The 13946-nt window shown below is 52.1% G+C and overlaps 5 protein-coding genes across 5 annotated transcripts; 3 read left to right on the plus strand and 2 right to left on the minus strand.

The window, feature by feature from the left end:
- Window positions 1-512: 512 nt before the first annotated feature.
- On the minus strand, window positions 513-3218 carry N0V96_002097 (uncharacterized protein; the record flags this gene model as incomplete). The annotated part of the gene is made up of 3 exons (XM_053187868.2): window positions 513-1148; window positions 1211-3105; window positions 3158-3218. The coding sequence occupies 3 exons, from the start codon at window positions 3216-3218 to the stop codon at window positions 513-515; spliced, it is 2592 nt and encodes an 863-aa protein (XP_053055372.2).
- A 1151-nt stretch (window positions 3219-4369) lies between these two features.
- On the plus strand, window positions 4370-6203 carry N0V96_002098 (uncharacterized protein; the record flags this gene model as incomplete). Its single annotated transcript, XM_053187867.1, has 4 exons — window positions 4370-4481; window positions 4540-5331; window positions 5461-5737; window positions 5828-6203. 4 exons carry the CDS (start codon window positions 4370-4372, stop codon window positions 6201-6203), a joined length of 1557 nt encoding a protein of 518 aa, XP_053055371.1.
- A 262-nt stretch (window positions 6204-6465) lies between these two features.
- On the plus strand, window positions 6466-7389 carry N0V96_002099 (uncharacterized protein; the record flags this gene model as incomplete). The annotated part of the gene is made up of 3 exons (XM_053187866.2): window positions 6466-6498; window positions 6713-7210; window positions 7282-7389. The coding sequence occupies 3 exons, from the start codon at window positions 6466-6468 to the stop codon at window positions 7387-7389; spliced, it is 639 nt and encodes a 212-aa protein (XP_053055370.2).
- Window positions 7390-8661: 1272 nt separating this feature from the next.
- On the minus strand, window positions 8662-9493 carry N0V96_002100 (uncharacterized protein; the record flags this gene model as incomplete). Its single annotated transcript, XM_053187865.2, has 2 exons — window positions 8662-9015; window positions 9083-9493. 2 exons carry the CDS (start codon window positions 9491-9493, stop codon window positions 8662-8664), a joined length of 765 nt encoding a protein of 254 aa, XP_053055369.1.
- Window positions 9494-12203: 2710 nt separating this feature from the next.
- N0V96_002101 (uncharacterized protein) lies at window positions 12204-12790 on the plus strand (the record flags this gene model as incomplete). The annotated part of the gene is made up of 2 exons (XM_053187864.2): window positions 12204-12212; window positions 12335-12790. 2 exons carry the CDS (start codon window positions 12204-12206, stop codon window positions 12788-12790), a joined length of 465 nt encoding a protein of 154 aa, XP_053055368.2.
- Between the last annotated feature and the right edge of the window lie 1156 nt (window positions 12791-13946).

The following is a 13946-nucleotide window of genomic DNA, read 5'->3' on the forward strand; positions in this document are numbered from 1 at the left end:
TTACTGGATCCCCACGCTAATTCCCATGGTAAATGGGACTTGATGGAGGCGCGTTATGGCCCTGGCCGATAATTTCTGGGGTCCCCAACCGATTTTCCACTCTCGAATGGGGTTAGACATGGGATGGCAGCTTTGCGCGTGATCGGAAGACGTTTTACCACCAGGGATGACTCGGGCAACGCCCGAAGTCTATTGATGGGTGATCGCGGCGAAAGGCCGACAGGCTGAGATTAGATCCGTCAAGTGGGATGGCACGACTCAAATTAGCATACAGAGGTTCTCGAGTGGAACCGTTGACGTGAAGTTCTGCGTAGAAATCTTCAAATCACCAAGATTACTCAGAAGACACATTCCTCTGCCAACTGCTTTGATCATCATCATTTATATTCAACTTTGAAATGTGCTCGCATGAGCAGAACATGCGTTATAAGGCGTTTCTAATCCTCGTCTCAACGCATGATGTCTAATATCCCAACCATTTATGTACAGAATGCATGTCTAAGTCTATTTGTCTATGCCCTCAATCCCCTCCATTTCCTCGACTTCTCCACCTTGATGGTCTTCTCGAGGAATTCTCCACGACTGCTGGTTCCCACGAGGATGCCGTAGGAACCGGCGTCGCTACGCCAGCAGTCTTCCATCTCGCTCCAGTAGCTCGTCGCACGCAGAACGTCTAGAGAGATCTCCGCCGTGGCGCTGGCTCCGGCTTCCAGCGTTACCTTTGCGAAGCCCTTCATCTCCTTCTTGGGACGAGTAATGGTGTCCCGAGTCGTGCTAGTCAATGGCGTGCGTGCCGCCGGTGTAACGTAGACCTGGACGACTTCGGAACCGGCACAAGGGCCCGTGTTGGCGACCTTGACGCGGACGGTGATGTTATCCGCCTCCTGGATCGTGATTGTGTTGTCGCCATTGGCGTGACCGTGAGTCTCGGCCGATGTATCAGACACCTCGAGATCGGAGACCGCGAATGTCGTGTAGGAAAGGCCGTGTCCGAAGGGGAACAGGGGCTCAATATCGAGCGTGTCATACCAGCGGTAGCCGACGTAAACATCTTCACTATACAAGCAACGGCCATTATCTGAGCGGAAGCTTAGTGCTGCGGGGTTGTCTTGTACTCGGCGCGGCATCGTAAGAGGAAGCTTTCCGGCCTGCAATGTAGTGTGTTAGTAGGGTAACTTCACGCTTTCCGATAGTACCTGAGATAACTTACCGGGTTGACCTCTCCGAAGAGTACATCCGCAATGCCGTTACCAGACTCGTTGCCACCGAACCAAGCATGCAAGACGGCGCCGGCCTGATCGATCCAGGGCATGGAGACCGGCGTACCACTCTGAACGACAACAGCCGTGTTAGAGTTCGCCGCCAGCACAGCAGCAACAAGCTCGTCGGTGCCAGGAGGCAGAGCCATCGTCGTTCGGTCGAATCCTTCAGACTCCCACTCGCCGCTCAAACCGGTGCACACAACGACCTGATCGACGCTCTTGGCGACCTCCACGGCCTCCTGAATTGCGATAGCAGGCTCGAGCTTAGGGCAGCCACTGAAGCGGACGCCGCCCTGGCCAAAGTCAACGGTGCCGGAGGCCTTGACCTTGCTGGTGGCCGAGCAACCGAAGCGCACCAGGACGCGGTAGCTTCGTCCGGCTTCCAGGTGCATGGTGCCCGTCTCCTCGACCGTTCCGCAGCCGAGGAAACTGCTGCCCAGGCGCTGGTTCTCCACGTTGGAGACGACCAGCTTGCCGTCGATGAAGAGCTCACCGGTGCCGTGGACTGACAGGCCAAAGTCCCACTCTCCTGATCGCTCGGGGACGAGGGTGCCTTCCGTCTCGGCCCACCAGATGGGATTCAGGTCGGCGTTCTCGTAGTCGACGAACCAGATGTTGGCATCATCGAGGACGCGCTCCTCCAGCGGTGTCCGGCTGTCGGCTGAACTGGCGGTGTCCTTGGGTGGGGGGTCGTTGTAGATGCGGAGCACGAAACCCCTTTGCTTTCCGTTTGGCGTCTTGAGAGCCTTGCCGAGGAGAGGCAGAGACTGGTGACCATAGGCACCTTGTGAGAAAACGACGTCGCTTGCGAGAGACTTGACGCCCTCCAGAGGAGTGACGGTGTTGTAGGCTCTGAGCCCGGCGCTACCACCGCCGCAGTAGGTCGCGATGTTTGCGTTGGGCCCAATGACGGCGATCTTCTTGTTCTTATCAAAAGGCAGAATACTTTTCTCATTCTTCAGGAGTACCAAGGACTTGGCGGCTGCTTCGCGCAGGAGCGCAATGTGCTCTGGTGTGTTTGCCTCGGTTTCCGGGGCGTTCGGCGGGATGGAGGTGTTCTCGAGGCCCTGCTTGACCAGCTTCAAGACGTTCCGCACCGCCGAGTCGAGCTCTGATCGCTTGACCTTATTAGACATGATGGCGTGAGAGAGAGCTCCGGCGCGCCATCTGCTAGGGCCCGGCATCTCGAGGTCGAGGCCGGCCTTGATGGCCTCAGACGTGCTGTAGGTCCCGAACCAGTCGCTCATGACCAGCCCGTCCCACTTCCACTCGTCGCGCAGGATGTCCTGCAGAATCTTCTTACTTTCCGCCGCATGAACGCCGTTGACCTGGTTGTAGGCAGTCATGATCGCTCGGGGTTTGCCCATCTCAACAGCGATCATGAAGGGAAACAGGTAGATCTCGCGCATGGCTCGGTCGGTCACAATGGCATTGACGGCCATGCGCTCGCTTTCGAGATCGTTGCACACAAAGTGCTTCAGAGTAGCTGACACACCTGACTCTTGGACTCCATTAACGTAGTTGCCGGCGAGGATGCCAGACAGTACCGGATCCTCAGAGTAGGACTCGAAGCCACGTCCGCCTAGGGGGCCACGCTGGGTGTTGATTGTAGGTCCAAGCAGGACGTGGGCGCCCTTTGCGTGAGCTTCATCTGACAGCAGCCGGCCGAGCCTTTGGACGAGTTCGACATCGAATGTTGCGCCGATGGCAGTTCCGCACGGAAGGCACGCGGAAGGCGTGCTGTCGAAGAAATGTGTACCGCGAACGCCATTAGGGCCGTCAGAAAGACGGATCGGCTTGATTCCCAAGCGCTCGACTGTTGCAGTGTGCCACCAGCCAACGCCTTTGATCTACTTGTTAGAGTTGAGTCCGAGTGATAGTTGTTGGTAACTGACCAGCTGTGAGTGAGATCTTCTCCTCCAGTGTGAGCTGTTCAAGAAGTGCTTCGACATCCATGATGAAACGTGTGACAGGAAGCTGGTCTTGGGAGACAGTTTAGACGGCGAAGAGACAGGTAAATTACAACAACAAGATCCGAACTTCGTCTGAAGAAGAACAGAGAAGATACCAGCAATTGACCAAGGGAGGGATTGAGCCGATCGACGGGCGCTTCTCTTTATTCCGAGAGCCCAGAGCCAACGCGGGGAGCCCAAAGTCTCCAGCATGGTCTCTGTGTCTCCCCTCGACCGCGGGGTTCTGATCCACATGTCGGGCATAAAGAATCGCATTCCAAAGGCCATGACGTAGTAACGCTTGAATCAGTGAGTTTTCTGGGTCTACACTGTCCACTTTACTGCTTCAGAGTCGCGTGGATGGTGAACCGACGCGCCGACAATCTGGTCAGGATGGGGAAACGGTTTCGAAGGCGGAGAAATAGAAGAAATGGCTTGAAAGCCGGCCTCAACTGCCATGGCTTAGTGGGGTGAGGCACAGGGCATTGCATGGTCGAAGCAGATTCAGCTGTGGAAAAGCCAACGTTAGTCAAGAACATATTTCTCCGCCTCATTGTTAGTCCCCTTAGTCTCCTGACTCTTGAAGACCTCAACTCTGACTATTCCCGTCACATCAAAGCATGGACTGACTCAATTCTCCGCCCCCGTGTCCTCCTTTCTCCAGACCAACCTTACGACCTTACGACTACTTCGTAAACCACTTTTTACCAATGTTTGTCAAGTGGGTCGTATGGGCCCCCGCGACGGCCTGCATTGGAAGCGTTTTCTCCATGGGGCGTGACACTGGAGAGTTCTGGCCCCTCCCCAATCCCCAATTCGACTCAAATCTGCGTTCCGGACGAACACGCGACGACCGGGGCATCGGGATGCCATGCTCCACCACCTCGGTTTTTTTTTTTCGTACGCAAATCGCAAGCCAGATTCTGACTTGTTTCCCCTGTTGTCACTTGTGAAGGGAGTGTCAATTGTATATAGACCTTGCCCTCTTCCCCCCCTGGACTGTGTGATGTGACCCTGCTTCACGGCGCTCGCAGGCTCTAAAGAGTCCAGACAACTGAACGACAGTATCTTCAAGAGTTCCTCTTTGGATCCGGAAACTCCTGTATCTTCTCCTTTTGCCAGCTTTTACTCCGACTCTGATAACCCAACGTCAACATGGGTAAACCTGTCGAAGACCTGGCCGTGATCCCCGGCGATGACCTCCCTTGGTGGAAGCACGCACACTTGCGGAAGCTCAACTTCATCACATTGTCTATGGTGTTGTTTTGTGTGTAAAATCGGCGCAGCAAAGAGTGACTTGTGGTAGCTAACTTTGACTTCCACAGCGTCTGCCAACGGTTACGATGGATCCATCATGGGCGGTCTCCTCGCCCTACCTCGATGGAACGCCTTTACGCACAACCCCTCCGGCGCATACCTTGGTTGGATCACAGGTATCTACTGGCTCGGAAACGGTATCGCCTTCCCCGTCGCCGCCATGTGCTCCAACCGTTGGGGTCGTAAGCCTGGCATCTACGTCGGATACTTGTTCCTGGTTCTCGGTGTCGTCATGCAAACGGCAGCTCAAAACGAAGCGACATTCACCTACTCCCGTCTCTTCATCGGTATCGCCGCCTCGTGGCTCGGAAACTCTGCCCCTCTCTTGATCAACGAGATCGCCCACCCAAAGCAACGATCTATCGCCAACGCTCTGTTCATGGTCGGCTGGTACTTTGGTGGCACCCTCTGCGGTTGGGTCACCTTTGCCTGCCGTAACATTGCCTCGGACTGGTGCTGGCGTATCCCCGTCGTCCTTCAGATTGTCCTTCCCTTCGTTGCCTTGCCCGGCTTCCTCTTGTCGCCCGAGAGTCCCCGTTGGCTGATTAGTGTTGGACGTGTCGAGGAGGCCACCGAGATTCTGGCCACCCACCACGCAGGTGGCAACAGAAACGACCCCTTGGTGACCTACCAGGTTGTTGAGATTCAGGCAACCATCACCGCAGAAAAGGAGGCTTCTTCTAGCGCTTCTTATATGGATATGATCAAGACACCAGGAAACCGTCACCGTCTCTTTATTTCTGTTACTCTCGGTATCTACGCCCAATGGGCTGGTAACGGCGTGGTGTCATACTATCTCCGTGAGTTTTGACCGAGAACATCGCATTTCTTGTCTCAATAGCTAACATCTGCCCAGCTCGTACGATATTCCATCCTTTCGACACCTTTCTATAGGTGGTGCCGAACAGACTTTGCTAACATCTGTCTAGTCATCCTGAACTCGATTGGAGTCACGTCGGTTACGAACCAGACCTTGATTTCAGCTTGCTTGAACGTCTGGAACCTGCTGTGGGCAATCGCTGCCGCCACCAGCGTCGATAAGCTGGGTCGCCGTTTCCTGTTCTTGACTTCTGCTAGCGTCATGTTGGTGAGCTTCATCATCATCACTGGCCTCAGTGGTTCTTTCGCCACGACCCAGTCGTCAGCAATCGGATCCTCGGTCATCCCATTCTTGTTCATCTTCTTTGCTGGATACGACATTGCCATGTAAGTCGCTGTCTTTTTTCTGAAGCGCTAGCCCCAAATTCGCGAGAACCTACCAGTCTTCTCAAGAGAACAGTCGCTTACATGTCACAGGACTCCCTTTCTCACGGCCTACCCTTGCGAGATTTGGCAGTTCAGCCTTCGATCCCGGGGTCTCACCGTCACCTGGTGCTCAACCGTCATCGCTATCTTCATCAACACCTTCGTAAACCCCATTGCTTTGGAGGCTATTCACTGGAAGTACTACATCGTCTTCATCGTGATGCTTGCTCTTCTTTGGATCACCGTCTTCTTCGCCTACCCTGAGACTCGCGGACACACCCTGGAGCAAATGGCTGTCATCTTTGATGGCGATGATGCTGCGGTGCCTCCTGCAGCTGCTGTGAGCGAGAAGACTGAGGCTTTGGTTACTCATGGAGATGATGAGGATAAGAGACAGTACCAGAGCGATGCTGAACACAGAGTTTGAGGCATTGCGTTTCGCAAAGCAAGAAGCGTTGAAGCCTCAAGTAAATACCCATTTTGCATTTAGTATAGTGATAGTACTACGCAATACATCTAATTCAAGATTACATGTCACATTTGATGACTTATACGCAGCTCCAAATATTTTTCAGTGTTAAACCCTGGCATCGTTTTGGTGTGTAAGTTTGATGTTGAATTGCTGGCCCACATTCCGATATCAAGCCTGCCGACGAGTAAAGAGCAAGTAGCTGTGACAGTTAGAAAGAATGGAGAACACAACAACTATGTTGCCAATTATGGTAAGTGACTATTGGCTTGGATGCAGCGTGACGAGCGATGCTATTGGTGCATTATGCATGTTACCTGCACGAACTAGGATTCACGACACTCAGCTAGGTCCTTAAAGTCAGGCACCCGGCCCAAACGGAATAACCGTTGATTATCGTACGTGATCCGCATACTTTCCGGACCGCTCTGCTGCTCCTCGGCAGGAAAATTCCCCGATAAATACAGTATCTCAAGCAAAGGCCCCCAAAGTTCAAGGCAGCAGACTCACCACGCAGCATGTCCATCCGGCTCATCGATACGGATACTCTCCAGCTGAAGCTCTTCACCGCAAGTCTCGCGCCAGCTTATGCTATCCTCTCGCATACATGGATCGAAAATGAGGAGATCAGCTTCCATGAACTCACGCAGATTAGCGAAACACCAGATCACAAGGCATCAGAAAAGTCTGGCTATAAGAAGATCCTCGCAACATGCCGTGAAGCCAAGGCCAACGGCATAGAGTATGCTTGGGTCGACACCTGCTGCATCGACAAGACGAGTAGTGCCGAGCTCGGCGAGGCAATCAACTCCATGTTCCGCTGGTATCGTGATGCCGAAGTATGCTACGCCTTCCTCTCGGACTGGCCTGCGGCCGATGATGGCGGCGAGTCTACCGATGACGCTCTAAAGGACTGCAGATGGTTCACCCGCGGCTGGTGTCTCCAGGAACTCATCGCGCCTAAGGTTCTTCGATTCTACGACGAGAAATGGAACTTCCGAGGACACAGATCAGACTTCAGAGACTCCATTTCTAGGATCACGCGGGTGGACGCGGACGTGCTAGGGGACTGCACACTCCTGGAGTCGAAGCCGGTGGCGCGCAGGATGTCATGGGCATCGAGACGAATTACAACGAGGATTGAGGATGTTGCCTATTGCCTCATTGGAATCTTTGACGTCAATATGCCGATGCTCTATGGCGAGGGCGACAGGGCTTTTCTACGCCTACAGGAGGAGATTATCCGGCGTTCTAACGACATTTCCATATTTTGCCACGCGCCGCTGCGACCTGAATCGACGACACAATTATCAAGGGAGGAAGAAATGCCGCGAGATCTTTCGGGCCTCTATTTCTGCGACATGCTGGCCAAGTCTCCAGAAGCGTTTTCTGAATCCAACAGCATCTCACGTATTCGAGGGACGTTGCTCGACGGCCGAGAGTTTTCCATGACCAATCGCGGAATCCGATTCGGCCGGCGTCGGTTTTTCGAGGTTCCGGAGATCAACTGCCTGGGAATGAAGCTTGACTACGCTGCTTCTTCAGATTGCAAGAACCTAGAGATATTCAATGTCTTTCTTCGGAAAGTCGGTCCGAATCTATTTTCAAGGGCATTGCCTATAGGAGCAAAATATCGACACACACGTGTGGAACTGGATGACACCCGCAGAACCATGTTGGTAGAAAAGGACGCCTGCGTGATCTCTAGAGTGACACCGTCTTTTCAGAAGCAGATACAAGAGTCTGTCACTAGAAGAGTTGATGTGCATCTAAAGATAATACAGAATCACGAAGAGCATCTCAAATTGCGAGTCGTGGAGGGCTTTCCCCCAGATCGTTGGGATAGTCTAAACAGGAAGTTTCTAATACCTAAGGACGCGTCATATAGAACGAGCCTGCGGATTAGAATAACCTTGGGACAAGACCACACCGATGTCTATCTCACCTGTGGTATACCTAGCACCGGTGAAGGGGACGGATGCAAACAGCCATGGACTGCATTCTCTACCTCTGATAGTCGACAGTTGTGGTACAGTGGCAAATGGGGAGATGAGGATGAAAGTGAGATGGCACAAGTCACTGCCCAGTACCTTATAAGCAACATGAAGGTATTGCTCAAGGCTCGGATCTGCCAGGAACCTAGGAACGTATGGGGTTCCGTGCCATTCACGTGTATAATCGAGGCTTATCTAGCGCTGTAATTTGGCCGAGGGCAAACCTAACTTCTTTTTGCATCCTTCACTTGAGAAGTAGTGAAGTTGACTTGCCAGATGAATGTCTGCTGTGTGGTAGTATCGACAAAACAGTCTTCCTGGCATCTAACTTGTAGCCCACGTGAAGTCATCGGCTACTTGGATGCATCCGACATTGAATCCTGTCACTAATCACTTTTGACTTGCAAGGTGTACTATCTAAACTATCTCAAGCCCTCTGTCTTTGCGACAGCCGTTTTGCCCGCTTGCTGCAGAGCATCCCCAAGGTCCTTGGGCATACTGAGGAACGGTGAGTGGCTGGCCGAAAGGCTAGCCGTGAAAGAGCTGGGAGAAAATTGAGAGGCCATCATGATCTGCAAATCAAGCGGTATGGCCTGGTCATTCTCAGCAAAGATGTAGCCCATCTCAAAGCCTTCATTCCAGGGTTCGAAGCCGGACTTGTCTTGGAAGGTCTTGAAAGGCTGAGGACGTAGGGCCTCGACGGCCTTGGCGGCGAGAGCGGGCTCGACATCGGCGTAAAATACGGAGATCGGATCGAGAGGTGAGATGAAGCCGTCCTACAAAGCGAGAGTGATGAGCTAGTGTCGCTAACTTTCCGGAGCCTGCATGTGAGGGTTGTCCCACCTTGACGTCCCACCAAGGCACTGAGCCCGCGCCGTCGGAAAGAGCTGACCCGGCACCAATGGCAAAAGAGGCCATGTACACGACCATGAGAACGCCGCCCGTCTTGCTCTGCGCAACTCGATCCTTGTAGTTCAAACCCTCTACTGCGTTCGCAGTAGGGACACCGCCATAGGAATGCGCAACCACGACAACCTCACGCCCGTCGTCGACGAGTTTCTGCAGCTCGGTGCGGACGGCTGCCGTATCTTGCTCCAATCCCACGTTCGCATCGGTGCTACCCACGCCGGCCAATGTAACCGTTTCAGTACTGAACCCCCGGCCGTGGAGGTCATCGCGTAAAAGGTCGAAAGACCATGGTCGATGCCAGGCGCCCGGTACCAGAAGAAAAGTGGGAGGCGTACGATAACTCATTGCGTCGGTGATGGTTGCCGTCTCGAGGAGTTGACTTAGGTTGAAGAGGATCTGGCTGAACTTGGTGGTGAGTGAGAGGGAGAACTGAGATGAGGAAGCTTGATCGGGTAAGAGACCTTGATCAGGGGAACACCATGTTACTTATTATTCTATTGGGCCGGTAATTGAATTTGGAAGGTGTTCATCCCCTGTTGCTTTCTTCAGTATGCGGGATATGAACCAGAGACCGGCGATATTGGGGCGCATTTACGTCCAGATGGGCCCTATTTCGTGGGATTCGAGCTAGGGCACCTGGTAAGTCTTAGCTTGCTTGTGTTGGTTGGTGACTTGGTGTGGATATCGCACGACTCAAGCAAGCTACAGTGACATTTCCAGGACCGCCCAAAACATGCCATTTTTTTGCACTACGACCAACTCTTAGGGTCCTTGTCACAATTCCCTTCATGTCCAATTGGTGATACTTGACAAGCAAGACGAACACCAACCAGTCGTTATGTGGGCCGGTGGGTTGATGTTCCAACGGATGGTGTAATAGGTAGTCGGTGGTCCCAGGTTGTGCCCGGATCGTGGAAAAATCAATCTCGATTTTGTACCTGGCGGCCCCAGTTCCCGGGCGCAAGAACCAGGGCCAAGAGCCTAGTTCTGTTGCATCTTCCTATTATGAATCGAACCGAGTTATTGGCCAGCATGGAACGGCAAGTCTCGGTTTCCGGCTGGTCACACATAAACATGACTATTGTCTGGCTCGGGCACCCAATACAAAAAAAAAGTGTGAAAGTCTAACCTGACAAATGTCTGTTCTTTCTTTTCCAACTCAGACACGGAATTCTTCACAGAGCCGGAGGCAAGATGGCCTCTTTGCCAGTTCCGGATGGCATAGATCTCAGCGAGTCCAGAGTGGCCAGCATCATTGGTGCTCTCAGTTGCACATGGGCACTCGCTGCCATCGCGGTTGTGCTTCGGTTTCTTGCCCGACGAATACAATCCAATAAGCTTTGGTTGGAGGATTGGCTGATCACTGTTTCCTTGGTATGCAACAAAAAGCCGTGGCCTTTTGATTTTCCAACTTTACTTGACGATAAAGTGCACGAGGAGACAGTGCATGTTCGCTGACAGTTCAACTTTAGACCGCAGCAGCTGTGCACGTTTTCATAAGCATAGGATACAGTAAGTCAACTCCATGAAGTCCCAGGCCCCAGTTCAATTATCAAGAGCCCAAATTTGATTGCATACCAGTACTAATCATCTGAATGTTTTGTAGTGATACCAAATGGTACTGGTAAACACATTTGGGTAGCACCAACTTCAGCGACAAGAGCGTGGGCAATTGGTCTTTTCGTATCAGAAGTAGCGTACACGGTGACTCTATCAACAGTCAAGTGGTCGACATTGGCGCTCTATTGGCGAATATTCAATGCCCGTAAAAGCATCAGATATTACATCTGGGCTATGGCTGGCATCGTCTTAGCTTGGTTTATCGCTGTTGTATGTTGGAAAATCTCGACTCCGAGAGCGAGCTCGGCCTGAAAATCTCTCCGAACTTCACTGACAAAGCTGGCAGATTCTTGTTACGATCTTTCAATGTCTCCCTGTTCATGCCTTCTGGGCCCGCTACGACGCAGTCAACCCCCTGTCGTCTGGTCAATACACATGCAGTGTAGATGTCAAGATGTTCTTCAAGGGAAACTCTATTCCCAATATTATAACGGATGCACTAGTTGTGCTATTACCTATCCCCTATGTGTGGAAGCTACAGCTGCACAAAGCACAGAAGTTTGCCCTTGCGGGTATTTTTGCGCTCGGCACTTTGTGAGTGAATCGGCAGTCTGCAATTTGATATCTTCAGGAGAAGCAACAGCTGCTGACAAAAAACGAACAGCGTTACCGTCGTCTCCATGGCCCGGTTGAATGTAATTCTTTCAGTTGACCTTACGTCACCGGACATTACGTGGAATTTCATCGACACCATTATCTGGACTAATGTCGAAGCCAACACAGCTATCATCTGCGGTAGGTCCTCTCGTCTCACGGCCAGCCCAAAACTTTACAATGGAATTCAGCTGACACACTTGCTGAGAACTAGCCTGTCTCCCATGCCTAAAACCGATCCTCAACCTCGCGCTCAACGGCAGACTGAAATCTTCGATCAAGCGGAGTGGTCAGAACTCTGGCGGACAATACATACTCAATGACCGTACGAAACCCAGCACGGCAAATGGAAGCAGTTATCTAGGAGGCTCCGGTACTGGGGCGATGCGGAAAGGCCTTGGTGGCGGCAGCGGTGCCGAGGATGAGCGGCCCTTTACTCGACTCAGTGAACGTGATTCTGAGCCGAGTCTCGATGTCGCAAATGATGACGGTGGGAGTGGACATGAAAGTTTGAGCAAAGGGGGAGTAATTATAGATACCCATGGTGCGAGTGGGAAATCAGGTTTATAATTATCGTCACACTCAGCTTCAATAGACATTTCAAGTAAAGGTTTGCATAGCAGGCCTAGTTTCTGAGAGAATTGCTCCCACACGTATCCGTAAGATGGATTGATTTACCAACTTCTCACAACGTTTGCCCGATGAGCTCCATTTGGTCTGGTGGGTTCAATGTCATCCCCATGCCCGCTGGATGCACGGCATTGGCCATGATCCTTGCTCTGATGTGAGCCCCAGTAGGGAGACCCAATCGAAGTTATCGAACGACAAAAATGGGGCGATAATGTTCCAGGTATGTCTGTTGGTTCTGCATGCAGAATATTTCCCCTCACTACAATATCCCATGTGTTGGACGAGACATCCTGAACAGACTCACTGAACCCCTTATCTACAACCCGCAACATGGCAGAAGAGCTTGCCAGCGAGGCAGTCGCTCCAGAAGCAGTCTTTAGAGTTTCACCGACGACTGCAGATAAAGAGAATGCTGCTGCACCAGTAGCACCAGTTGCATCGGCATCGCCGGCTGCTGTATCGTCACCAGCTGCTACAGCACCAATTGTAGCTGAAGAAGACCCGGACCCATCCACTGATGGCTACGAGAGTGGTGGCGATAGTAGGTCCAATGCCTCGACTTCGCTGTCTTCAAGCGTTCGTGACTATGAATGGGAGAACAAGCGCCGCTACCACAAGTTCAAGCAAGGCCGTTACCTATGTCCAAATGATGAACCCGAACAGGATCGCGAGGATATGAAGCACGCTTTGGTAGTTCACATCTGCGATGGGGGTCTGCATAGCGCGCCTTTAGAGAACCCTCAAAAGGTTCTTGACATTGGTACCGGTACTGGCATCTGGGCTATCGACAGTGCGTAAAGAGACTTGTCAATTGATTTCGGAACGGTATTGGCTGACGAGATGTAAAAGTGGGTGACAACTATCCGGAAGCACACATTACCGGCATTGATTTGAGCCCTATCCAACCCGGATTTGTGCCGCCGAACGTCAAGTTCTTGGTCGATGATGCTGAGGCAGATTGGTTGTACTCGGACAACTCGATTGATTTTATCCACCTGCGGCACATGGCGCCTTTCATCAAGGACTGGCCCAGGCTTTTGCGTCAGGCATACAGGTGAGTTTCACAAAAATACATGGTAGGGAGAGCAATGCTCACTATAGCAGGGTGTTGAAACCGGGTGGCTGGATCGAGCTGCAAGAGCTGAGATGGAGATTCGCCTGCGACGATGACACGATGACGCCTGAATACGCCCCGGCCAGGATGACAAGCCTCATCGAAGAAGGTCTTGGCAAGTTCGGCTTCGAGCTCTACGCATCAGAGACCAACCCGGAACGTCTCAAAGCTGGTGGGTTCGTGACACAAGTTCACAATGTGAAGAAGGTGCCTTTGGGTAGGTGGCCCAAAGATGACAACCTTAAAACCATTGGCTTGTATTCTCAGGCGGTTCTGTATGATGGACTACAAGCTATCACGATGGGGCCTCTGACGAGAGGGCTGGGATGGACTCCAGAGGAGGTCGAAATACTGCTGATGCAGGTGCGGAAGGACCTCAGGAACGCGGCTTTCCACACGTATGTGTACTATCACGCTTTATCTGGACAAAAACCGTTGTAATAAGCTTGAGATTTGGGGTAGATCTCATGGCCAACAGTTGGACTAGCACGTCTATACTAGCTATAAACTTAATGCTGCAATATATAACACCAAGGCTCCAAGTTAACAAAAACTTTGATAGTCACATCTGAGGCACCGACCATAACCCTTGGACTTGACGTTCGCCGTTGAAAGGGCCGCAACTATAATTGATACATACCTTAAGGTATCTGATACGGTGCTCACTAGATTAGTCGCTATGCACTATGAGCCTGATTGAAGATGTGCTAAGCAGCTCGAGTGATTTGAATATCTTTTTGTTATCTAGAGAAAGACTGTCTGCGGCGCTGAATGAACCGCATGCTTACCTTTGCCACTTTAAGGCGAAATTATTGAATGTTTACGCCCTAAATACACATG

Source organism: Colletotrichum fioriniae (genome assembly GCF_027942845.1).
Source record: "Colletotrichum fioriniae strain IMI 355084 chromosome Unknown scaffold_2, whole genome shotgun sequence".
NCBI classification, from domain to species: Eukaryota; Fungi; Ascomycota; class Sordariomycetes; order Glomerellales; family Glomerellaceae; genus Colletotrichum; species Colletotrichum fioriniae.